Below are 24,259 nucleotides of genomic sequence, written 5' to 3' on the forward strand. Positions count from 1 at the left end.
GCATAGGATTGCAGTGTTTAATTGCACTTAGTTCCCATTGAAATTAATGGGACTTTACTTCAGTCATGACTAATGTGTCCCATTGGTTTCAACTGGACCTTATTGCAACTAATGGTCTGGATGATCCAACCCATTTTTAAAAAAATTGCACGTTTTTTTTTTAAACATGCACCATATATGATTATTGGCAGACATCTATACATTATTTCTACCCCTCCCTTTTCCTCGGAGCAGCTTACATGGGGTTCCCAAGAGATCTCTCAGGACAAACCAGCATAATTTCGGCAGCAGCTTGACTTATAAGTTCGTTCCCATCCTTCTTTGGGTCACTGCACATGGCCAAGTTACTAACCACCATTACTTTCAGCGGACGCAGTAGAGGCTTCGAGTGCCAACATTCTTGACTTATGTACACGCAAAGGCATTTTTCAGAACCTCTGAGCACATACTGCCTAGATTTTAGGAGTACACCACAAAAAATAATTTGCTGAGCCAATGCCTCACTGTTTCCTTGAAAGCTGTGGTACAAGCTAGGGATGGACGAAAGGAACTTACCTTGTCCCGGAGCTTGCTTCGCAGGGGGGGGGGAGGCGCTTCGCTTCTCCCCCTGAAGTTCAGGCGAGGGGGGGGAGGTGCCCCACCTCGCCCGGCTGAAATTCAGGCCGGGGGGGAGGCGCCCCGCCTCGCCCGGCCAAAATTCAGGCTGGGGAGAAGCGCCCCGTCTCCCCGGCTGCGAAAGAAAAAGTGAAAAAAACAAAAAAACAAACCCGTGATAGGCTACGTAACGATTAACGTAGCCTATCACGGCTAGATTTCCAAAGTCAGCCGTGATAGGCTATGTAAATCGTCACGTAGCCTATCACAGGTGACTTTGAAAAAAAGAAAAAGCACGTACGCAAATGGCAGCGCCCATGGGGCGCCGCCATTTGCGTTCCTTAGTTTGGCACGTCTAGTCTACGTAAAGATTTACGTAGACTACGGCGAAAATAAGGGAACGCTATTTGCGTTGCCCTTATTTTCGCCATAGTCCACATAAATCTTTACGTAGACAAGACGTGCCAAACTAAGGAACGCAAATGGCGGCGCCCCATGGGCGCCGCCATTTGCGTACGTGCTTTTTTTTTTTTCAAAGTCACCCGTGATAGGCTACGTGACGATTTACGTAGCTTATCACGGCTGACTTTGGAAATCTAGCCATGATAGGCTACGTAAATCGTTATGTAGCCTATCACGGGTGTTTTTTGTTTTTTACTTTCCTTTTTTATTTTGCAATGGCGGCGGCGGCAGCCGGTCAGAAGACCGGCCGCTGCCGCCCCCGCCAAAACGCCGCCGGGACCCGCCGCCGAGAGGGACATTCGCACGAGGTAAGTCCCATCCCGGGGGGGGGAGGCGGGGGGCCGGCGGAGAATTTCACCACCAATTTCGGGGGGCCGAATGCGTTGGCATTCGGCCTCCCGGAGATTCGGGGAGAAATTCTCCGCCATCCCTAGAAAGCCCAAAACTGGACTTGGAGGTCCATGCCCAGCGGCCCTCCAATTAAGCTCTGGACACGCGGGTAAGATCCAACTCGAGTTTATTCGTGTACAATGAAGGCAGCTCTGTCCACCCAGAGGCAGCACCGATCAACACTCACCAGTTACATTTATAATCATAGTGTGGCTAAATAAGTGACATCAGCCAAACCTAGCGTGCACGTCTGCTCATTATCAACTAAACTTTTACTGAACCACCCCCACCCGCCCAGTTCCTCCCTGAGAGTCCTGCAACTTTCTTAGGATTGATGACCCAATTATTTTGGAAGCACGATGATTCATAGGTGTGGGGTGAGTTGCTGTGCCAACAAGATAAATTATCTCTACTGTCCTAGCAGCTCCTCCTTCAATATGGAAGAAACAGAGACAACAGTTTTAGGCCTTTGAGGAATCTGCCACGGAGGCATGAAGAAGCCAAGACTACATGGCTTTGCCTTAGTTATTTTCCACAAAGCCCTCCAGAAACTCAGCCATGAATGTAGTTTCATTTGAAATAACGTGCTTGCTGTGATGTCTTGGTCACATTTGTCTTAAATTCTGCTCTTCCCAGTAGCCTTTTCGCCCTGCTTCCCTGGGGCAGCGCTGGCCTTAAATGGCTTTCCCTTTTTATTTGCCAAGGCTCCACAGTCCCCTGCTGCATGGTATGAAAACAAGGGCTCCACCGACTCCCCTCTTCAAGGCTCCACCGACTCCCCTCTTCAAGGCTCCACCGACTCCCCTCTTCAACAAGGAGGTTGAGAGCTGAAACTCGACCAGCCACAGCATAATTCCAGCATCTCGAATGTCCAACCGGGTGACCATCAATATTGAAAGGACGTTGATGTTATTACTGCGGGCACTTGATCTCTTAATCCAACTCATGTTTCTTCTTTAAAAGGATAGAAGTCTCTGAGCAGAAGACTTTCCTCCACGACAGCGGGTAATGAAGGCACAATGAACCGATGCCACTGCAGATTACCAGTTCACAGGGACGTTCTCTTTAGAGAGAAAAACCAATGCTGCAAGGCAACTGACTTAATTCACTGCATTTGTCTGGTGGCTTCGTAGCAAAGGGCTGCATTTGCTGGCAGACAAGAGAGCCACCACAGTCTGGGCAGCCTTCTCCCCAAGGCACAGGCAGGTGTCGAGCAAAGCACGGGCCCGGCCAGTCAGCGTGGGGAATGAGGTGATCTTCTCATAGTCTGTCCTGGACAAGAGGCGCTGGGAGCGCAGGACGTCCAAGAGGCGGTTCAAGCGCCCTTCCGTCATAAAGCTCAAGATGGTTTCTCGGCCACAGGCAAGGATGGAGCAACTCTTCTCTTTGCAGCAAGGTCCTGGCACACAAAGGGAAAAATAATAAGAAATAAGCTGGCCTTCATTGGCTTTTTCAACCCCCAGTGACCACCTGCACCAGGCCGTGGCCACTTCATAATCTATGGCCTGGTTCACGCATTACAACAACCCCGTCCTTTCTTAAGCAGCTCAGCAACCCAGGGACACTCTGTGCCCCATGCTGGCTGGGGATGCTAGCAATTGTAGTCCAACACATCTGGAGGGTGCCAAGTTGGGGAAGGCTGCTTTAGACTGTAAGCTGCTTAGGGCAAAGACTCATCCTCTTTGACCAGGTACAGCACCGTGTACACTGATGGTACTATATAAAGAACAACTGAATTACAACAGCTTACTAAAGAATATGCACCATTGTGCTTACTTTATAGTATATATACTTGGTTAAGATTACACTAGACTACCGTCACTCTGGAGCACGGGTGGGCAACCAGTGGCCCTCCAGGTATTTTGGAGGGCCACTGGTTTTGAAAAAGCAGAGGGAGGTGATAATCCAAAGCAGATCACAAAGAAGAGAAACAGGTTCTCAGGGTGCAAAAATAATTTATTAACAAGAAGCTCAATGTGTTTTGGCCTGTCCCTTCTTTCGAGGCCCTCATCAGGGGGCAGAGAAAGATGTCTGCAGAGTCTCTCACAGCAAAAAGATAGTCTCCCATATTAACTTATTGTTAATAAATTATTTTTGCATCCTGAGAACCTGTTTCTCTTCTTTTTGTGACCTGCTTTGGACGATCACCTCCCTCTGCTTTTTCAAAACATCTGGAGGGCCACAAGTTGCCTACCCCTGCTCTGAGGCATTGTGGGAAACTAAAGGATAACTACACCCAGCTGCCCAGCACTGCTCGGATGCTGTCATTACAGCTATGTAAGCCCTCCAATACGGGAGGGGCTCCACCAGAGAACACTTTGCCCCCCCCTGCAAAAACCTGGAGTCAGGCCTGGGTTTATCTGCCCCAAGATCTAATTAGTAAGACACAGGGGGGTTATGCTGGAGTTCCTAGCAATGAGCAAAATTGGCAGCTAATTATAAACAGGGCTGGGTCATTTTGTGACTTTGCCATACAAGCATATGATACTGGATGTAAGAAACAGCAATGTCCAAACCGGCTCTAAGAACCTCTTGCAGACCAATCCTATGCTTTTTTACTCAGAAGAAAGTCCCAGCCAGTTCAATGGGGCTTACTCCCAAGTAGGCACGCACAGGATTGCAACCTCGCTTTGTTTGCCAGCTACAGCCAGACATCATAAAACTGCAGATTAATGTGACTAGGGTCACTCTCGTTCAAGGAAGTTTCTGGCTCATATTACTTGGGCCCAGGGGCAAGTTCCCAGAAATGTCACAGCTTCTTTCTACAGTTACACACCACAGTAAAATCAGTAATGCATTGCAAGTTGTTTTCTCAAAGGGTTGGTTGAAAATGGAATTATCTATCCTTTCACCACCACCCCGCTACAAAACATAAATGAATAAATACGTTTGTTTTAACTCTCACCTCTTTCAGGCCAATACTGAAGGCTGCTGTAGGGCGGGCTGAGTTCAGGTCTTTGCACGAATTGTGGCAGTGGCTGTTCCCAAGCCTCTGCCTTTTTGCAAAATGGCAAGGTGCTTTTCCTATCTGTATTTAAATCAGGCCTAAGAAGGCTGGATAAGGAATGTGGAGGTGGGCTTGGTCCTTTGCTGCCCCAGGCTGGCTGGCCTGCAAAAATGAATACAAAAAGAAAAGTACAGCAAACTGAATCAGGGAAGGATTAGCGGGCCATATGTGAGTTTCACGTACAACTAGGGATGTGTGGACTGTGTAAAATCCGTTCTCTCTGTGTTTCGCGGATTGTCAGGTGTCTTTCATTCCGTCATCCGCCCATCTACGGAATCAGATTTTTTGTTTCCAAATTTGCGCAAATTTGTATTTGTGCAAAGCCACACATGCGAAAATGAGCAATTTCCCCTAAATGTGTATTTCCATGCTTTTAACCTATGGGGGAAATGCACATTTTTGGCCAGTTTTTTTTAAAAATATCGCATATTTTTATACAGCAAAATTTGTGCAGAATTTGTGAAAGTTAGAACCCAATTTGCAAGTCCACAGAATCCGCCCGACAGGGGGAAAGCCGGTCTGCTGTGGAATCTGCAGGTCAGATTTATGAAAATCCAAACTCATTTGGTTCCATTGCAGACTTCTCCAACATCCCTATGTACAACTGAATCTACTGCAAAATATTAGATTGTTCATTGAGCTCTATTCAAGCTGAATAGACCATGGAATACATGATATAGGGTTAAGTTTGGGCATCTAGTAAGGTTGAGAGAAGTTCGGATATAGGATATGGTAATAGCAAACTCATTCTCCAAGGGTGGATCCTTGTGCAGCCGAAATGGCCTCATCCACACACAAGAGGGAAGTATCTGCAGGCTTGGGAGCACCCCAAGGCTTGTAGAACTATTTTATTTTACTTGTTTTATTTAAACTACATATATAGCATTTGATACAATAAGATCTCTAAACTGTTTATGTACAAAATACATAAAATACAATATAAAAACAATATAAGATAATAAATACATTAAAAACATTATAGAAATAATAAAACAGAGTGCAATTACAGGTCAGGGAAAGCCTGAGTAAACAGGTACAACTTCAAGAGGCATCTAATGTTTGCTGTATTTTACGCCTCTTGGACCATATGTGGGAGGATGTTCTGGAGGATAGGTGCCACTACTGAGAAGGCCTGCTTATGTGCCCTTGATGACACGCTGTTGATTGTGGGATGACCAAACAAGGCCTCCTCAGAAGATCTCAGGTATACAGGGGAAGATGGTTTGCTAAGTATCTTGGTTTCGAGTTGTTTAGGGCTTTGAATGTCAGCAACAAAACCTCGAACATGGCTCAATAGCTGGTAGGCAGCCAGTGCAGTTCCTTTAATACAGGTGCAATGGGTGTATCCCCTTCATGGATCACTGCCTTGTTGTGGCGAAGGGGCTTGCGTAACTCAGTGAAGCCATAAGCTATGCCATACAGGGCCACCCAAGACGGACAATTGCACTCATTTCACATGCCAGCAAGGTTATGCTCAAAATCCTACAAGCTAGGCTTCAGCAGTATGTGAACTGAGAACTACCGGAAGTACAAGCTGGGTTTCGAAGAGGCAGAGGAACTAGAGATCAAATTGCCAACATCCGCTGGATCATGGAGAAAGCAAGAGAATTCCAGAAAAACGTCTATTTCTGCTTCATTGACTACGCTAAAGCCTTGGATTGTGTGGATCACAACAAACTGTGGCAAATTCTGAAAGAGATGGGGGGTACCAGACCACCTTACCTGTCTCCTGAGAAACCTGTATGAGGGTCAAGAAGCAACAACAAGAACTGGACATGGAACAACCAATTGGTTCAAAATTGGGAAAGGAGTACGACAAGGCTGTATATTGTCACCCTGCTTATTTAACTTATATGCAGAGTACATCATGAGAAACGCCAGGTTGGATGAATCACGGGTCGGAATTAAGATTGCCAGGAGAATTATCAACAACCTCAGATACGCAGACGATTCCACCCTAATGGCAGAAAGCGAAGAGGATCTAAAGAGCCTCTTGTTGAGGGTGAAAGTGGAGAGTGCAAAAAGTGGTTTGAAACTCAACATTAAAAAAACAAAGATCATGGCATCTGGCCCCATTACTTCCTTGCATATAGAAGGGGAAGAAATGGAAGCAGTGACAGATTTTATTTTCTTGGGCTCCAAGATCATCGCAGACAGTGACTGTAGCCATGAAATTAAAAGACGCTTGCTCCTTGGGAGGAAAGCTATGGCAAACCTAGACAGCATAGTAAGAAGCAGACATCACCTTGCTGACAAAGGTCCGTCTAATCAAAGCTATGGTTTTCCCAGTAGTAACATATGGCTGTGAGAGCTGGACTATAAGGAAGGCTGAGCGCTGAAGAATTGATGCCTTTGAACTGTGGTGCTGGAGAAGACTCTTACGAGTCCCCTGGACTGCAAGGAGGTCAAATCAGTCAATCCTAAAGGAAATCAACCCTGAGTGCTCATTGGAAGGACAGATACTGAAGCTGAAGCTCAAATATTTTGGCCACCTAATGCGAAGAGAAAACTCCCTGGACAAGACCCTGATGCTGGGAAAGACTGAAGGCAAAAAGAGAAGGGGGCGGCAGAGGATGAGATGGCTAGATAGCATCACCGATGCAATGAATATGAACTTCAGCACACTCTGGGAGAGAGCGCAGGACAGGAAGGCCTGGCGTGCTATGGTCCATGGGGTCACGAAGAGTCGGACACGACTTAATGACTGAACAACAACAATAGGTGTATATGTAGGTGTTCAATTTAAGGGAAACCGGCTCAATCATAACATGTATCCCAAATATCTTGGGGTCACACTGGATAGGACACTTTCTTATAAAGAACACCTGATGAAGACTGCTGCCAAACTGAGAAGTAGAAATAACGTTCTACACAAACTAGCTGGGGCTCAACAGCGGATACGCTAAGAACAACCGCACTCACTCTGGTTTACTCAGCAGCAGAGTACTGTGCCCCAGTGTGGTTTAATAGTCCGCACACAAGAAAGATCGATACAGAACTGCATGAGTCAATGCGCATCGTTACTGGGACATTACAACTTACTCCCACATACTGGCTGCCTGTTTTGAGCCACATACCACCTTCAGATGTAAGACAAAAGAGTGCCCTTCTTCAAGAATATCGGAAGGTTATTGACAATCTCCAGCTACCAATATTAAATGACGTAACCTATTTGGAGCGAAACAAGCTAAGATCGAGACATCCAGCCATTTCTACCGCTAAAGCTCTTCTAGAAGTTGATTTTAATATCCACAACAACAGTGGAAACAACATTGTCTAGGAAACTGTCCTCCACAATGCCAAAGCTTGCCCTGCATCTTGGAAAAACCACCTGGATTTGACCAGCCCCGTGCCATATGGACAACCTTGAACCGAATTCGTACGGGTCATGGTAGATGTGCAGATGCCCTTTATAAATGGGGCAAAATAATATCATCAAATTGTGATTGTGGGGCTGAAAAACAAACTATCCAACACATAGTGACAGAGTGTCAAAACTAAGCCTACAATGGAGACTTTGCTGCTTTCCTGGCTGTGACAACTGAAGCAAAAAACTGTATCTGTAACCTAGACATATGTTTGTGATCTTCCTGTCTATATTTTATATTTCATATTTATTATGCTCTATGTTTTTATTGTAATGCAATGTGAATGTGCCATACGATAAATAAAATAAATAATGTAGGTGCTCCACTGAGCATCCTGGCTGCTGCATTCTGCCCTAGCTGCAGCTTCTGAACCAGGTGCAAGGGCAGTCCCACATAGAGAGTGTTGCAGTAATCTAACAGTGAGTACAAAAAAACCTTAAAAGAAAACAAAGAAACCCCTAACACTTTATGGAATGCTGGCTGACTCTTGAGGGGGAGAAACTGGAGGGGAAATGGAATAGAGTATCTTGGAAAAGGATATGGCTGTCTGTCAGATATCCTAATCAGGGTATTGCGTTCTCTATTAGTATATATGATTTAGAGAGTCATGCAAAAGGGCAAAGAATTACACAGGACACCAAAGATCTTTGTCAGCCTCCCCTGTGGTTTCAAAGATTTCAGCTGGTGCTTCCAATGCACTTTCAGACATACTTTTGGCAGCAATAAAGACTGGAATCCTATCTTTTTATATATATATTTTTTAAAGCTAATATTCTACACTCAACACCAGTTTCTGTGCTCCTACAGAACATAGATGGTTCTCAGTGCTGATATATTTATTTTTCAAGCACTATAAAACACACATACACACCATAATTCCCCAAACTCTCTATATCATATTAACAGTTATTGGGGGAGAAAACCGTACATTTTATAGTAAGATCTGCTTTGCACATTTTCTGCCCACATCCTTTAGATGTATGAAGGGAAGCAGGCCTATACGTCTGCATGGAATCTCCAAAGATGGTCTTTGAACAAGTTTTGGAGAGGTTTCCTGGATGCATTTTGTTTTGCCTAATTCCCAGACGCTTCCCTACATGTCTTAAAAACAAAGTAGGGGAGAAGTCAGAGGGGAAGCGACTCTGAGATGACCTTTAAACTTTAGACTTGTTTGTTCAGACTTGTTTTGCATCCTGCTGACATGTTAGGATCCTGTTAGAAAAATATTGTTGTGGGACAATGCCAGCCAGATTCCAGCTACACCTAGCTTTTGGCTGCACACCTAGACTTTGACTGGATTTACTCATGTGACATTTCTCCTTCCTCAGATCAACAGAGCCAACTCAAGAGGAGCGCTCCATATCTGGTCAGCCAGAGGAAGGATGTTGCAGATTGCAGTCATCCGTTTGGTTATAGCTATGTAAGATATACTGCTTTATTACTTGTATTCTAGCCCACGCCCTCAAGTTGTTTTTGGACCTGCATCTAACTGCAGGTCTACCAGCAAAGTTGGGATGCAGAAGACATGCTCCCTATTGTACTTTGCCAATTATATTTTGAATGCAGCTCTTTTGTTGCTCAATTGAGAGTAGCCAGGGCCTAATCATGGTGGGCATAGGGGTTGAATGGTCTCTAGAACTGTTACCTGGATTGCAAAATTGGTCTGTTCAATCCTGTGTGGTGATTGCTTTCCTCTTCCCTCCACATACTTTCTTCTTTTCATACCATGCCTCTTAGATTGTGAGGCTGCAGGCAGCAGCTGTCTTATCTTTTAATCTCTCTTAATGTTAAGTTTTAGGCACTTTTTAAGTGTTAAAAATAATAATTTCCTTCCAATCTTCCAGAAAATGGAAGTAGAACAATGCAGATACTTCATGCCAGTGAGAAGGGGATTGTTCTTCAAAAAGGCATGTTGGGAAGCATGGAAACGGTCTCAAAACCACAGCAGTGGGAACTGAAGACAAGGAGCACTTTTATGATCAATGAGAAAGGATGCATCTTGACCCTTCAGACCACCCCATCCATTAGCTCAGCTGGGACCAACTGCAGGAGAGAATCAGGGAGCAGGGGAGATTCGAGGTTGCCAGTTAGATCCCGAAAGTGTCCTTCACTACATTAACGCTATGAAGCAAAAACAAATGAATGGGAGTCCAGCGTTTGTCCTCTCCTGTGTCATTCCACCCTAAAAGAGTTGCATGAATAACTGCAGATTGCCAAAGTGAAACAGAATTGGGTCTCTTCTCTGGGCAGAGAATGGCTAGTGTTGCCATATTCAAGTGTGCAAAAACTGTTTAAAATAGGCTTGCGTGATATCACTTCCTGTAAGAGCTGCTTATGCGTTGTTACTGGGGGCCAAACTAGAGGGGACGTTTGTTGTATGGTTTGCCCTTGTGTAGCTGATTTCAAATAGCTCCTTTCCCAAACAGATTGGGACTGTGGCATAGAGGGAGGGGGACTTTAACCCGATACCTCCTTTCCATAATCACAATGGGAATTCCACCCCCATCCCATCTCCATTTTAATGGGGTTAAGAGCTAATAAAAATGCTACCTTTTTCAAATGCTGCATCATGAGGGGTATTACTGACAAGGACTGTCTGGTTATCATCGTTTCCTGGCCTTTTTGTACCACTCTCAAGATGAACACTTGACAAACTCTGTGCTCTTAGAGTAATTATCTTGTTGGGCCCATTATTGTTCTGAGGACAGATTACCTGCAGCAAACAGTGAGAAACAATAACATTATTTCAAATAGTATTAACAAATGTACTGTCTGTTCATTTTATCTGCAAAATGTAATGCAAAATTATCACAATGGACTTTTGGAAGTCTCAACTGCTGACTCACTGGGCCTACCAGGCGGGCTCCTGGCCATCTGAAATAGCTCCGTTAGCCAACATTGTGCAGACACAACGATGGTGGAGAAATAAGAGTTGTTGTTGTTGTTGTTGCCACCATCACACCAACAGAGTAGACCCAAAATGGAGTCTCATCTGTATTTGGTCATATTTGCCTGGAGTCTTCTGCCATCTGTGTTCTAGTTGTCAACCTTGCCATTTCATCTTTGCCGTTTAGAATACCAAGGAGCCAATATTTATTTGTTTGTTTGTTTACATATTATTTATGATATTTATATACTGCTAAATAAAATACAATCTCTAAGAGTCGCTACATTGTGCTCTTTCCGGCGCCAGGCAAAGGCCTTTAAAAAAAAATCTTCCCAGGCATTTTAGTCTTTTAGCTCTGTTGTTTTAAAACTGTTATTGTATTTTAAATCTCTGCATTGCTGCTAGGCTTTATTCTGGGTTGAGAAAACTCTCTGGAAAAGACCCTGATGCTGGGAAAGACTGAAGGCAAAAGGAGAAGGGGACGGCAGAGGATGAGATGGCTAGATAGCATCACCGATGCAATTAATATGAACTTGAGCACGCTCCGGGAGAGAGCGGAGGACAGGAAGGCCTGGCGTGCTACGGTCCATGGGGTCACGAAGAGTCGGACACGACTTAACAACTGAACAACAACAACTTTTATACTGTAGTTTTAAACATTTATATTTTATATTGTATTCTATGATGTATTTTGTGGTTTTAATTGTTGTGAACTGCCCAGAGAACTTCAGCTATTGGGGGGTAGAGAAATGGGATAAATCCATAAATTAATAAACAAGTGGTTCACATATAAATATTAAAATCACATTTAAAATACAATATTAAAAACACAATATTAAAACAATTTCAATAAAAGCAATGCAAAGCAGTAAGATGGAGCAGCATGATTCATGTAAGTACAGCCCAGGGAAAGCCTGGGTGAACAAGTGTGTTTTCAGGAGGTGTTTGAAGATGCCACATTTTCTGCCTCCTGAACTGCACGAGGGAGGGTGTTCCAAAGGGTGAGTGCCACCTTTACGTGGTATTACGTGGCAGTATTGCATGGTGACATTGTTAGTTTCGGAACGACCAGCAAGGCCTCCTCTGCTGATTTTAAAGGTTGCCTGGCTGTTTTTCAGGGAAGGCGGTCTGCTATGATTCTACATTTTGGCTGAGGACATTTAGGAGTGGACGTACCGATTGCCCCAGTCACTTCCTATTTCCAGAAGTTGACCAGGACATCAGCACAACCACCAGCCAGTTTGGTGGGGAACTCCCCCAGTCACGTTAGGAAACAGCTGGGATTATTTAGCCTAGAAAAAAGGCGAATAAAGGGAGACGTGATAGAAGTGTACAAAAATGCATAAGCAGGATCATTCTATGAACACCAGTAAGTTACTTGTGTGTTTGTGTAGGGGGTAATATGTGTCTTAACTAAGACCAGCCCTCAGGGCTATGGGAGAATATCTTAAACACACTCAATCAGAGAAGGACTACGGCTCAGTGGCAGAGCCCCTGCTTTGCATGCAGAAGGTCGCAGGTTCGATCCTGGGCATTTCCAGGTAGGGCTGAGAGGGACTCTTGCCTGAAATCCTGGGGAGCCACTGGCAGGCACTGCAGAGTTGAACCTCTTTCAGCCCAAAGACCAAATTCAGTTTCAGAGTTGTTCTCGGAAGCCACATTGCAGTGGTTGGCAGGGCCAAAAGCAAAAAAAGGCAGGGCCAAAATTCCCCCAATACCAGCTAAGAGATAGCTTGACCATGGTGGTACAGGCATTAGTAACCTCAAGACTGGATTGCTGCAATGCGATCTATGTGGGGCTGCCCTTAAGGCTGGTCCGGAAGCTGGAGCTAGTGCAGAACGCAGCAGCTTGGCTGTTGTCGGGAGCTGCCCCTTTTCAGTGTGTAACTCCTCTGCTGAGGGAACTGCACTGGCTGCCTATTCGCTACTGTCCAGGTTTAAGGTTTTGTTACTAGTGTACAAAGCCCTAAACAACTTGGGACCAGGATACCTGAGGATACTCCTTCTTTACCAACCTGCCTGGTCACTGAGGTCATCAGAGGGCATATTTCTGGTGGTTCCACATGGACCCATGGCCCAGTTGGAGTCCACCAGGAAAAGAGCCTTTAGTGTGGTGGCCCCCTTCCTGTGAAACTCCTTGCCTTTAGGGGTCAGGCAGGCACCAACATTGTGTTCCTTCCGGCGCCTCCTGAAGACGTTATTTCAAGAAGACTTCCTTGCATGACTAGCCATGGTTTGTTAAATTCCACTTTGTTGGAGTTTGTCTTTTTAAAAAATGTTTTAACTCTTTTAACCTGTTGTTCTATTCTTTTAGCATGTTGTTCACCACTCCGAAATCTTCTGATGTGCAGTAGTGCAGTAGTATATAAATATTGTAAACAAACAAACAAACGTTTTAGCTTAAGGATCTTACTGCAAGAAACTAAGCCTTAGAAGAGGCATTTCAACCTTTTAGAATGGGGAAAAATGTGTGAAAGCCAGGAAACTATGAAACAGTTGGTGGTCAGGGGAAAGGGGCTGCGGAACTCCAGAGGGCTACAAGTGGCCCTGGGCCTGAGGTTCAACACCCCCGGTGTAGACAGTACTGAGCTAGATAGACCAATAGTCTGCCACGGCATAAAGCAGCTTCCTACGTTCCTATGCTCACCTCCAAATTATGCATCTCTGTTTCAAGAACATGAGAAACAGGGCCTTTGGCAGCATCGATTGCACAATCCTGAAAGAGAGAATTACAATGTGAAATTGTGTTAGTGGAGGGGTGGCTACACCTGGAAACGGGCATCCTAAAAATTATTAATACTAAATAACTCATGATCTCTGCCTTTTTGGAAAACCATTGCTCTGTAGTTTCATTAGCTGCTTCTTTGTCAATATATGTACATTTGCTGCAAAGTTTATCCAAATCTTGTTTATACTTTGGAACATCCTTCCCCAACTTCCAGATGTGTTGGACAACAACTCTCACCATCCTCTGCTAGCATGGCCAGGCATGATGACAGTTGTAATCCAATATGTTTAGAAGGATCCAGGTTGGGGAAGGATGCTTTAGGAACATGCTAATCTTTTTCTCCTTGCTTAAATATCTCCAGTGGCCTCTCCATCTTAAACCATCGTAGATGTTGGCACTGCTACTTACTGGACAACCTGTTAGCCATATCCAGCACAGTGTGCTGGGAGAGTCTGGGTCATCCTTTTCAATAGCACTGGTGTTTGTCTGTAAGGCATTGAGGTATATGAATTCCAAAGCTGGGGTTCCACTGTGGAAAAGACCCCTCTCTTGTAGCTACCCTTTGTAGCTCATAGAATCATAGAATAGTAGGGTGGAAGGGGGACTATAAGACATTGAGTCCAACCCCCTGCTCAATTCAGGAATCTAAGTCAAAGCATCCCTGACAGATGGCTGTCCAGCCTCATCTTGAACGCCTCCAGTGTGGGAGAGCCCACCACCTCCCTACGTAATTGGTTCCATTGTCGTATTGCTCTAACAGTCAGGAAGTTTTTCCTGATGTTCAGACGGAATCTGGCTTCCTGTAACTTGAGCCCATTATTCTGTGTCCTGTACTCTGGGATGATGGAGAAGAGATCTTGGCCTTCCTCTCTGTGACAACCTTTCAAGTCCTTGAAGAGCGCTATCCTATCTCCCCTCAGTCTTCTCTCAAGGCTAAAGAGGCCCAGTTCTTTCAGTCTCTCCTCATAAGGTTTTGTTTCCAGTCCACTGATCATCTTTGTTGCCCTCCTCTGAACCCTTTCCAGTTTGTCTGCATCCTTCTTAAAGTGTGATGCCCAGAACCGGACACAGTACTCAAGATGAGGCCTAACTAGCGCTGAGTAGAGGGAAACTAGTATTTCACAGGATTTGCAAGCTATACTTCTATTAATGCAGCCCAAAATAGCATTTGCCTTTTTTGCAGCCACATGACATTGTTGGCTCATATTCAGCTTGTGATCTTATTGCAGGGACAATTGAAGGAAGGCCTCTGTGGATGATTTCAGGGCCCAGGTATGTACATATGGGAAAAGGCATTTTTCAGATACTGAGGTCCTCAGCTGTGAAGGGCTTTATAGGTCAAAATTAGCACTGACTTGAGCCCAGAAATGAACCAGGAGCCAGTTATAAACATATACATCCTATACAATCTCTCTCTCTCTCTCTCTCTCTCAAATTACATGAATAAATTTAGAATATTTATAGATATACAGATATAGTGATAGTGTGAGGTTCACCTTCGTTAAATAAATGAATTTCACTATGTTGATACATTTAAAACCTGTTCCTTTTATGACAGAACTATTCTCAGCAGAATTTATTCTACATATGCCACAGTAGCTGCAGTACAATATGTTGTAAGAGAGACTAGTATCAAGTCCTGATGCACTGTACGGTTTTTGGTTAGTGACTATTTCTTAATCCAGTCTCCATCTGCAAAATGGGAATAGTCATACCTTACATCCAAGTGCAAACATACATAAGAATGTAAAGCTGTATTAAAATTTTGAGGCTTAACAGGAAAAAGATGCATGAATCACAAAAAAGCATACTGCAAAGCTAGGTCCTCCTGACCATGCTACCCTTAGCCATGGCATTTGGTATCTAAGGGTGCAAACCTATCAAGATAGACATCTGCCTCCAAACTCGGAGGCTGACACCTATCCTATGCAAGGCGGATGAAGCATGGAGGAGATCCTCTCCTCTGTGCTCTGGCCGCCCTGCATTTTTGCCTAGACGGGCAATTTCACCTGTCTAGGTGCAGCTTCAGGGAGAGGGAGGGAAGGGGCCCGGATACCTAATAGGAAGCTGTGTATAGCAGCTTCCGCAGTCTCTTCCCCTCCCTGCCCCTGAGACCGCCCCCTTTTTGCCCTCTCTGTCCTTCATTACGAGCACGGAGACAGCGGCAGTATGGAAAGAACTGCGCTGGCTATGAGGGGGAGGGGGTGAGGAGCATGGCTTCTGGAAACTGAAGTTGGATCTAGACATCCATAGGATTGCTCTCTAAGTCTTTTATTGTGGTTTTGAAACAGATGAACCACAGCAAAGCAATCTGGACACAGGTCTAAACACTAATGGGTATAACTCACCTTTGCATGAATCAAATTGTATATTGCATCAGAAATCATCTCCTTCCCAAATCCTCCAAGAATATGCTGTAGAAGTGCTGTGCAGTCTGTAGAAGGAAAAATGCATGAACTATATGTAGGCATCAGTATATACACACCTAAGAGCAAATCTTTGTTTTGGGACCCATTCAGAGTCCAAAGCCCCCTTTACATGTAACCTCCGCCACATAGGTGCTGCTTCTTCTAGAGGTAGCTTCCAGGCATGCATAGATTTCCACCGACATAGTGCATGCTATTTACATATCATGCAAGCAAAGGACCTACCAAAACACAGGGTATCACACTTTTGTGGTATATAAACATGAAGTCAGGAATGAACCATGTGGGCAGAGGGGCCTTTTCCAGGAGCAACTGCAGAGGACACAGCTCCCAAATAGGTAAATATATATATGTAAATCCTCTTGCACCCCACCAAGATAAAACAATGGAAGTCGTAGGTACATTTTATTGAACAGCGTTTGCCTATCCAGTCGTGTCACTTATGTTATGTTATTACGTTATTCAAAGCATTTTAACCCCACTTTTCAGCTGAGCAGCTTGCATGGGATCAGTAACTAAGAAGACAGTCCCTGCTGACAGGCTTACAACCTAAAAGACACAATACAAAAGGAGAAAAGGATGAGGGGGGGAAGGGGGGAAGCAAACTCAGGCACCAGTTTTTATCAAGCAGCTTGAACAGAAACAGTTGAGGGAGAGGAGGAGCATGATGGAACTGATCTTTTAGCAATGACAAATACCTTGCAAGTCCTAAGATTGGCTGCACCCAGGAGGCAAGAGTGAAGCATGGAGTATACCAGCTGAAGTGCTACAGCCCAAATACAGGTTTGTTACTTCAGTGAGGACTAGGCTCAAATGACGGCACGCAGGACAGACCACCATACCCAGATCTGAGTTTATGCGGAGGAATGTGTCAGGGTTGGAACTGAGCCCATAGAGCCCCAAAGCAGCTCTGATTCTGAGCAAGAGCTTCAATCCGTGGGAGAGGAGTCCGCTCATCTCTCAGAGGCGCAGCTGCAGGGAGAGGCCCCCCTGCTCGCATTCCTGAGAGAGATAGTGACCCTGGCATCGAAAGAGCAGGTTGCTGCTAGACGCAAGGCACCGGCACAGAGAGAGACGCAAGGTGGGGGGCGCCGAGAGGAGGCTCAGCCCGCTAGGCACTACAGCAACGGCTGCGCCCCGATGCCCCACGGGTAAGGGAGGGAGCCTCCCCTCCTAGCCCATAAGTTTCAGAGCTTTCCCGCCCTTCTCCTCAAAACGGGGACCAACTGCGTAGATGGAGCTTAGGTTACCCTGTTAGGATACCCTTTGCAGTTCCTTGCTTAGTTGCTGGCAATTAGCATCTGAAAGAGTCATTAAGTTGTAAAGGAATAAAGCCTTGGAGAGAATCCCTTTTGTTTGCGTCTTGTCTGGGCTACTGGAGGGGACTTTAAGAGGCAGCTAGGGCGCTCCTGACAGAATGTACAATAGAGATCCCCCTTCAGGTACATTGGGCTCATCCTATATGGGGCTTTAAAAAGGGAATAATCAGCACTTCGAATTGGGAGCTGGAAGCAGATTTGCAGCCAGTGCAGCTGAAGAAGTACTGGAGTGATGCACGCCCTATGGGAGCCCCTGCCAATAAGCTGTCAGCCATTTTCAGTATTAAATGTGAAATATGGAATGAAATGCCACCCAAAGGTTTTGCCAGAGGTGTGCAAATGCTAACGTTTACCTGGAGCACGTGGCCTGTAACTGGGCTCTTGGTGCCAGCACAGAAGGATGAGCTGTAACAGCTTGTTGCGATGTGGCAGGCTGCTGGGGATGAACCCTGGCTCAATCCCCGGCCGCAGACCGCTGCAGACTCCTGTCACGGCTTCCAGCAAAGTCTTCTTTCCTGCAGTAGGAAAACAAAATATTGTTTTACAGAAGTGCAGGAAGTCTTGTATCAACAACTTGCAAATTTGTACTGGCACATCAACCAGCGTCCATGTGCAAATCCTATTTCCACTGACGTCCAGAGAAAGGACACCAGAGGGCAGCACAAAACTGGAAGTGACTGCAGAGACTTTTATTTTCCATCCTTCTTGGTAGCTGGCAGGTCTTATCTATAAATGCAGATAGCAGACGGGTCTTTGATGGAGCTTGGAGAGAATAAAATCTGCCACTGTGCTATAGCTGTGTCACTATTACTGGTGAGGGAAAGTCACTCAGGAGTCAGGGACCTGCCTAATCCAGCTGACAACTGGTGCCAGCCACAAAAAGAAGGGACAGGCACAGCAGTTTGGGAGTCACAGACATCTCAGAAAATTACTTGCAGATAGATTTACGAGACATAATGCAAGGAGCTCCCTTGTCCAGCTCCAAGGTGAGCAGCAGAAAGAAAAGGAGAAGCCAGAGGCAAGATCCTACAACCTAAAAGGACATTGTGCAGAGCAATCCTATGCATGCTTACTCTCAAGCAAGTCCTGTTGCATTCAATGGGACGTGTTTCCACGTAAGTGTGCATAGGATTGCAGCCTTCAACACCCTGCTAGCTCTGCACTAGAGGGGGATACTGGGCACTGACAGGAAGAGGGCCATAGGATTCTACTTAGCCTCAGTACTGGAGCTAAACAGCAGGACATCTGTAGTTACATGAGTACAACCCTATTATTATCTAAGATATTTAAGATGTTTTTAACATCTTAAATAAATGGACTGCTGTGCTTTGGTTTAGTATGCATCTCAGCCACACACAACAGGGAAAATGCATGATGTAACCAATATGCCCTGCAACACACACTCCTACAGATTTCAATGGGACTTAGACCCAGGGAGGTGTGTACAGGGTTGCAGCCTCAAAGGGTTCAGCAATACGCCTACCACTAACAACTTGGGACCAGGTTACCTGAGAGAGCGCCTCCTTCCTTACCAACCTGCCCGGTCACTGAGGTCATCAGAGGGCATGTTCCTGGTGGTTCCACATGGACCCATGGCCCATGGAGTCCACCAGGAGAAGAGCCTTCAGTGTGGTGGCCCCCTTCCTGTGGAATTCCCTGCCTTTAGAGGTCAGGCAGGTGCCAACATTGTGTTCTTTCTGGCACCTCCTGAAGACATTGTTCTTTCAAGAGGCCTTCCTTGCATGACCAGCTGTGGTTTGTGGAACTCCACTTCATTGGGATTTGTCTTTTTTAAAAAATGTTTTAACTTTTTAAACTCTTTTAACCATTGTTTTATTCTTATCATGTTGTTCACCGCTCTGAAATCTTCTGATGAGGAGCGGTATATAAATATTGTAAACAAACAAACAAACAAACAAACCACATACCCTCAGTGTGAGGGGCAAACTACATGTTACAGTTCAGGGGTTTCAAACCTTTTTTGGGTCAGTGGGCACATTTGGAATTTTGAGAGAGTGTTGTGGGTGCTCTCACAAAATGGCTGCTATGGGGGGGAACTTTCCCTTTTATAAAATGGCTGCCACGGTGGGCATGGCCAGTCACAAAACACTCACTTCCCAGGAGTTAAACTGGTGAGGGTAAAACAAAAGTCACTTGCCCAAGAACCTAAGTACAAGACAAAGGTGGGGTCTGAGGTCTAAGCCACAAGACAGCACTGGAGGACAATGCTTCACTTGGTAGCATGCCAGTTTAAATAATAATAAAACATATCTTGAAAAGTAAATGTAAAATCAGGAGGAGCAGGGAGTCTGGTGGGCACCAAGATGAGCAAAGAGCTGGATGTGCCTGATCTCGTCTGATCTTGTAAGCTAAGCAGGGTCAGCCCTGGTTAGTACTTGGATGGGAGACCGCCTGGGAATCAGACTTCCTGCATTCAGCAGGGGGTTGGACTCAATGGTCTTGTAGGACCCTTCCAACCCTATGATTCTATGATCTATGTCTGCATGCACAATGATGCCATGGGAAGCATGTTAGAGACCCATGCATTACATTATTCATGTTTTTGAAAGGATGTGCTTAAAACTGCTTGCTACATCTTTAATGTGGAGCTTGAGTCTAAGTTTACTCAGCAGTCAATCTTCTAGCGAGCCATGGACATTATTTAAAACCCTGGATGATTGGCAGATAAACGCATGAACCAGTCCCCCAGCTGGCTCCAGGGTAGGAAGAGCTTACACGAATGCATCCCTGGTAATCTAGTGGCCTTTAATCCAATAACAAGAACAACAATAAGAATTTTAACAACCACCATCTCAGTTGTCCCAGCGCTGATCCTTATGTAGCCAACATGGCACCAGCTCCACAGAAGAGGGAGGTTGCAAAACATTGCGGTATGGAGTGTTCAGGGTGCTAGCTGGCCAGCCACACCCTCTTTCAAAATTCTCCATTTCAGTCCCCCCCCTCTTTTCCTTTACCCCCCACCCCCAACAGCTAGTCAGCATTCTGCACCCACTGAACATGCTCAGGCCTCATTGGGGGGTTGCCTCAGCAGGTTCAGGGAAACCTTGAGTTTGTAGTAGTAGTAGTAGTAGTAGTAGTAAAAAATACACAAAGAGGCACCCACCAATGAGGACCGAGTATGCTCAATATGCACAGAATGCTGACTGAATGTTGGGTGGGAAAGTAAAAGCGGGGAGGTAATGGAATAGAGTATTTTGAAAGAGGACATGGCTCGCTGGCACCCTGAACCGAAGCACTCTGTACTGCGACATTTTGTTGCAGGCCCCACTTGTAATAAAAATAAGGATGAAGATGCTATAGTACTATATATTTTTAAATGATTTGAGACACTTCTATTGTATGTATGTATTTATTACATTTGTATTCTGCCCAATAGCTGAAGCTCTCTGGGCAGTTCACAAAAATTAAAACCACTAAATGCATCAGAAAATACAATATAAAATGTAAAAGCTGAAACTATGATAAAAAGTACAAACCACAATAAAACCTAGCAGCAATGCAGAGATTTAAAATGCAATATCAGATTAAAACAACAGAGTTATAGAAATTCTACAGATGTTCCCTCATGCGATAGCCAGGAGAAAAAGATTATAAAGCATGACTGTATTGAAGAAAGGATGAAGTCAGAGAAGAGGATGTTAAAAACAGCACTTTATTGGTGAAGCTAAGGGGAAAGATTATAAGAGGCACCCAAATGCCTACCTTTCAATGGTTGCTGTCTGCTGATGCTTTCCCAACACATCATTCCAAAGCTAGGCATAAATATTAAGAGAAAAGCACATGTTACTTTGGAATATCTGCTGTCTAAACTAGCAATTTCACAATCCCAAGGAATTGTTACACAAAACCCCATCTATTTTTCTCATTGACCACATTTCTTTTCCAGATGGTTTGGAAAAACGAGCTTTTAAAAAGTTCCAGTATTTTGGGCATAGAAAAAAGGAGAATAAGCAAAGGGTGTACAAAGTGACAGAGGAGAACAGGATTATGCAGGGTGTGGAGAATGTGAATAGGGAGACATTTTTCTCTCTCTCACAATACTAGAACCTGTGGTCATCCCATGAAGCTGATTGGTGGGAGATTCAGGACAACGTGAACGCAGGACTTCTTCACACAGCACATAGTCAAACTATGGAATTCACTACCAGAAGGGCACCAACATGGATGGACTTTTGAAGGGGGTTTAGACAAATTCTTGGGAGATAAGGCTATCAGTGAGTACTTATATTTTTGTGGTTTTAATTTTGTGAACCAGCCAGAAAGTTTCAGCTATTGGGCGGTATAAAAATGAAATAAATAAATAATAGTCATGATGGCTCTATAGTACCTCCAGGATCAGAGGCAGTTTGCCTCTGTATGCCATTCTCTGGGGAACAAAACCGGGAGGGTGCTATTGTGCTTGTGGGATTTCCCACAGGCATACGTGAGGCCACTTTGGAGAAACAGGATGCTATACTCATTAGATCTTTTGTCTGATCCAGCAGTGCTGTTCTTAAGTAGCTTCCGCAAGTATTGAGTTAGTCCAGAGTATCTTTAGTTCCTGAGTTCTTCAGTTCTATAAGCTCCTCTATACTCAAGAAAAAAGTGGTTTGACTCAGTGGGGGCTGGTGGCTCCAATCTCGGTGGGGCTGTGAATCCATTCTGGGTTTCAGTCAGAATCAACCAGGATTCTAAAGGAGCTATCCATGGTCCTGAGCCCTATCCCCAAAATAGGTTCATCACCTTGGATAGCTCCTTCAAAGTTCTGTCTGGTTCTGACTGAAACCCGGAATGGATTCACAGCCCCACCGAAATTGGAGCCACCAGCCTCCACTGGTTTGAGCCTTTCCAGAAACGGAGCAAAGGGGGATTTTCAGCATGTGTTCAGCACCAGGTTGGGGCACGTTGCCTTATACTGTTAGACCATCCAGAAATCTCAAGTGAGGAGATTCCATTTTGAAAGAGAAAACTCACCTGTAAACATCACCTTCTTGTGAGAAGCTACCTCCCTGAAGTATTTCGGGGGCGAGGCAGAGCAAATCCCAGCAGCTTCTGTTGTTACAGTTTAGCAGGACAGACCTTAGTTGCTGCTTTCTCCAGGTCTTTAGGCCGTAATCTGATATCTGCCAGAAGGAAGTATGGTTTGAGAAACAGGATATGCCTTTAGCCAACTCAACAAACCACTTGTGCAATCAAGAGTGCAATTCTAGGCATGTTTAGACAGAAAGAAATCCTGCTTTTTCTCTGTCTAAACATGCATAGGATTGCACCCCAAATCTGTTTATCACCTATTTCAGCTGAGTTACATGCGTTAAAAATCTGTTTTACTATAAATTAAAAGGAAATAAGATGGTAAATGTTGATAAAGATGCCCACCTTAGCTCTGTACTGTAGAGTTAGTAGGACATTGGAGGGTTTCAGGCAATGGTGAAGGACAGCTGGCTCCAAACTGTGTAGATGGCTTAGGCCCTCTGCCACATCTGACAGGATTCTCATACATAGAGGAAAAGGCAGTTCTGGGTAGAGTTCATACTGTAAGAAAAATAAAAAAGACCACAAATATATTGGCTGTGTTCACACATAACGATAAGCCAGGACTGCTGGCAAATCCCAGCTTACTCCTCCTGCTAGTGTGAGCAGATCAACAACAGACCAGAAATGGTTTGCTTTGTGTGCTGTGGAAACCTGGATGATGCTTTATTGTGCCCTTTGCAAGCCAGAATCAATAGACCAGGATTTTTGTTGGGTTATGAATCTTGGATTATTTGGGAACAACAAAACAGAATCCCAGGTGTGAAAGTGTATTGCCCCGGCCGTGGGCTTCGACCTCTTAATTTAGAGGGGCCAAGATAGTGATAAATCAGACCCGGGTTTACTTACAATGAGTACTTTATTGAGTAACTTACAGCACACAGGCGTACCCAATGGCTGGATCAGACAGCTTCTCTGAACCCAGAGCCATGGGGTACCATGGGTTTTATACCATACATGTTAGCAATGAGGCAGCATAAAAGCAGCAAGTGCCCCCTAGCGTTCATTCCCAGCATAGACTAACAGCACTTGGTTCTCAGCACAGCCACCTGTAGCTTTAAGGTAAACAAACTTCACTTCCCAGGCACATCTTGATTAGATGCTCTACTCATTAGCATGGAATGTGCTGAGGCCACGCTATTAGCCCTTTGACTCATCTTCACAGGCTCAGAGGCTTAGCAAGGGAATTGCACTAATAATGAACTTAAGCAAGCATTATGGACCTCTAAGCCCCTCTAACACTACAGGTGACTTGGTTACGCTCCTGGGGCCAATACAGAAAGCAAACCAGTTTCTGTGACACAAGCAGTGTGTTTACTTGCTTGAGATAGTGGGCGGTACGAACGGGCTGCATGTTCGTTCACAGTAAACCACAATATGCCAGGCAACCTGGTTTGTTGTTATATGTGTAAACGCAGCCATTACTTCAGCGTTAAACTCAGTTCTGTCACTGTTCTAGTTTTCTAGCTTGCCTTATCCTAAACGAAGCTCATGGGAATTATAATCACACCTAACGCACCATATAAAACCGTATCCGCTCCACAAAAACCATTGGCAGTGCAATCAGGGGTCTGAACCGCTTTCAGACAAAGGGCTGGATTCAGTTTTGGTGATACTCTTGGGAGCCGCATTCCAGTAGAAGGTGGGGCTAAAGGCAAAAGGAGCAAGGCTGAAATACCCCAAATACAAGAACACTGTTAGTTTAAAGCTCTTACTGACAGTAAGCCTTAGGGGAAAAACCTGCATAGAAACCTGGAAGCCACCAACTGATCAGAGGTTGAGGGAAAGGGGGTGGGATCATCTGGAAAACCCTAGAGGGCCTGATTTTGGCCCCAGGCCTGAAGTTCTGCACCCCTGCTATATATGTCTACTCAGGAATAAGCCACCTGGAGTTCAGTGGGATTTAGTCCCACATTAAACGTGTATAGAACCGCAGCCTAAAATACCCCTTGGAAAAAAGAACAATGAGGTTCCAGCCCCATTGTTCCCATTCCTTTGCTTCTTAGTTGCTCTTCACTCCTTACCCCACACACCCAAGGCAACACAC

The 24,259-nt window shown here is 45.0% G+C and overlaps 1 protein-coding gene across 3 annotated transcripts in view; it reads right to left on the bottom strand.

The window, feature by feature from the left end:
* Window positions 1-1,268: 1,268 nt before the first annotated feature.
* Window positions 1,269-24,259, bottom strand: part of LOC146339046 (receptor-interacting serine/threonine-protein kinase 2-like) — a 38,106-nt gene continuing 15,115 nt past the window's right edge. For 2 of the 3 annotated variants that reach the window (XM_084812015.1, XM_084812018.1), the window contains 9 exons: window positions 22,558-22,713; window positions 22,156-22,304; window positions 20,905-20,954; window positions 17,535-17,696; window positions 15,785-15,870; window positions 13,356-13,424; window positions 10,372-10,534; window positions 4,352-4,555; window positions 1,269-2,845 (listed from right to left, as the gene is read on the bottom strand). In XM_084812015.1, the coding sequence (XP_084668141.1) occupies window positions 2,547-2,845; window positions 4,352-4,555; window positions 10,372-10,534; window positions 13,356-13,424; window positions 15,785-15,870; window positions 17,535-17,696; window positions 20,905-20,954; window positions 22,156-22,304; window positions 22,558-22,713 (1,338 nt within the window). In that variant the 3' untranslated portion in view covers window positions 1,269-2,546. Of the gene's footprint in view, window positions 2,846-4,351; window positions 4,556-10,371; window positions 10,535-13,355; window positions 13,425-15,784; window positions 15,871-17,534; window positions 17,697-20,904; window positions 20,955-22,155; window positions 22,305-22,557; window positions 22,714-23,731; window positions 23,861-24,259 lie in introns of all 3 variants that reach the window. The other variant, XM_084812016.1, reaches the window with a different exon arrangement.

Source organism: Heloderma suspectum, chromosome 8, assembly GCF_057233095.1.
Source record: "Heloderma suspectum isolate Gila_16-S chromosome 8, 16-S_ref, whole genome shotgun sequence".
Taxonomy (NCBI): domain Eukaryota; kingdom Metazoa; phylum Chordata; class Lepidosauria; order Squamata; family Helodermatidae; genus Heloderma; species Heloderma suspectum.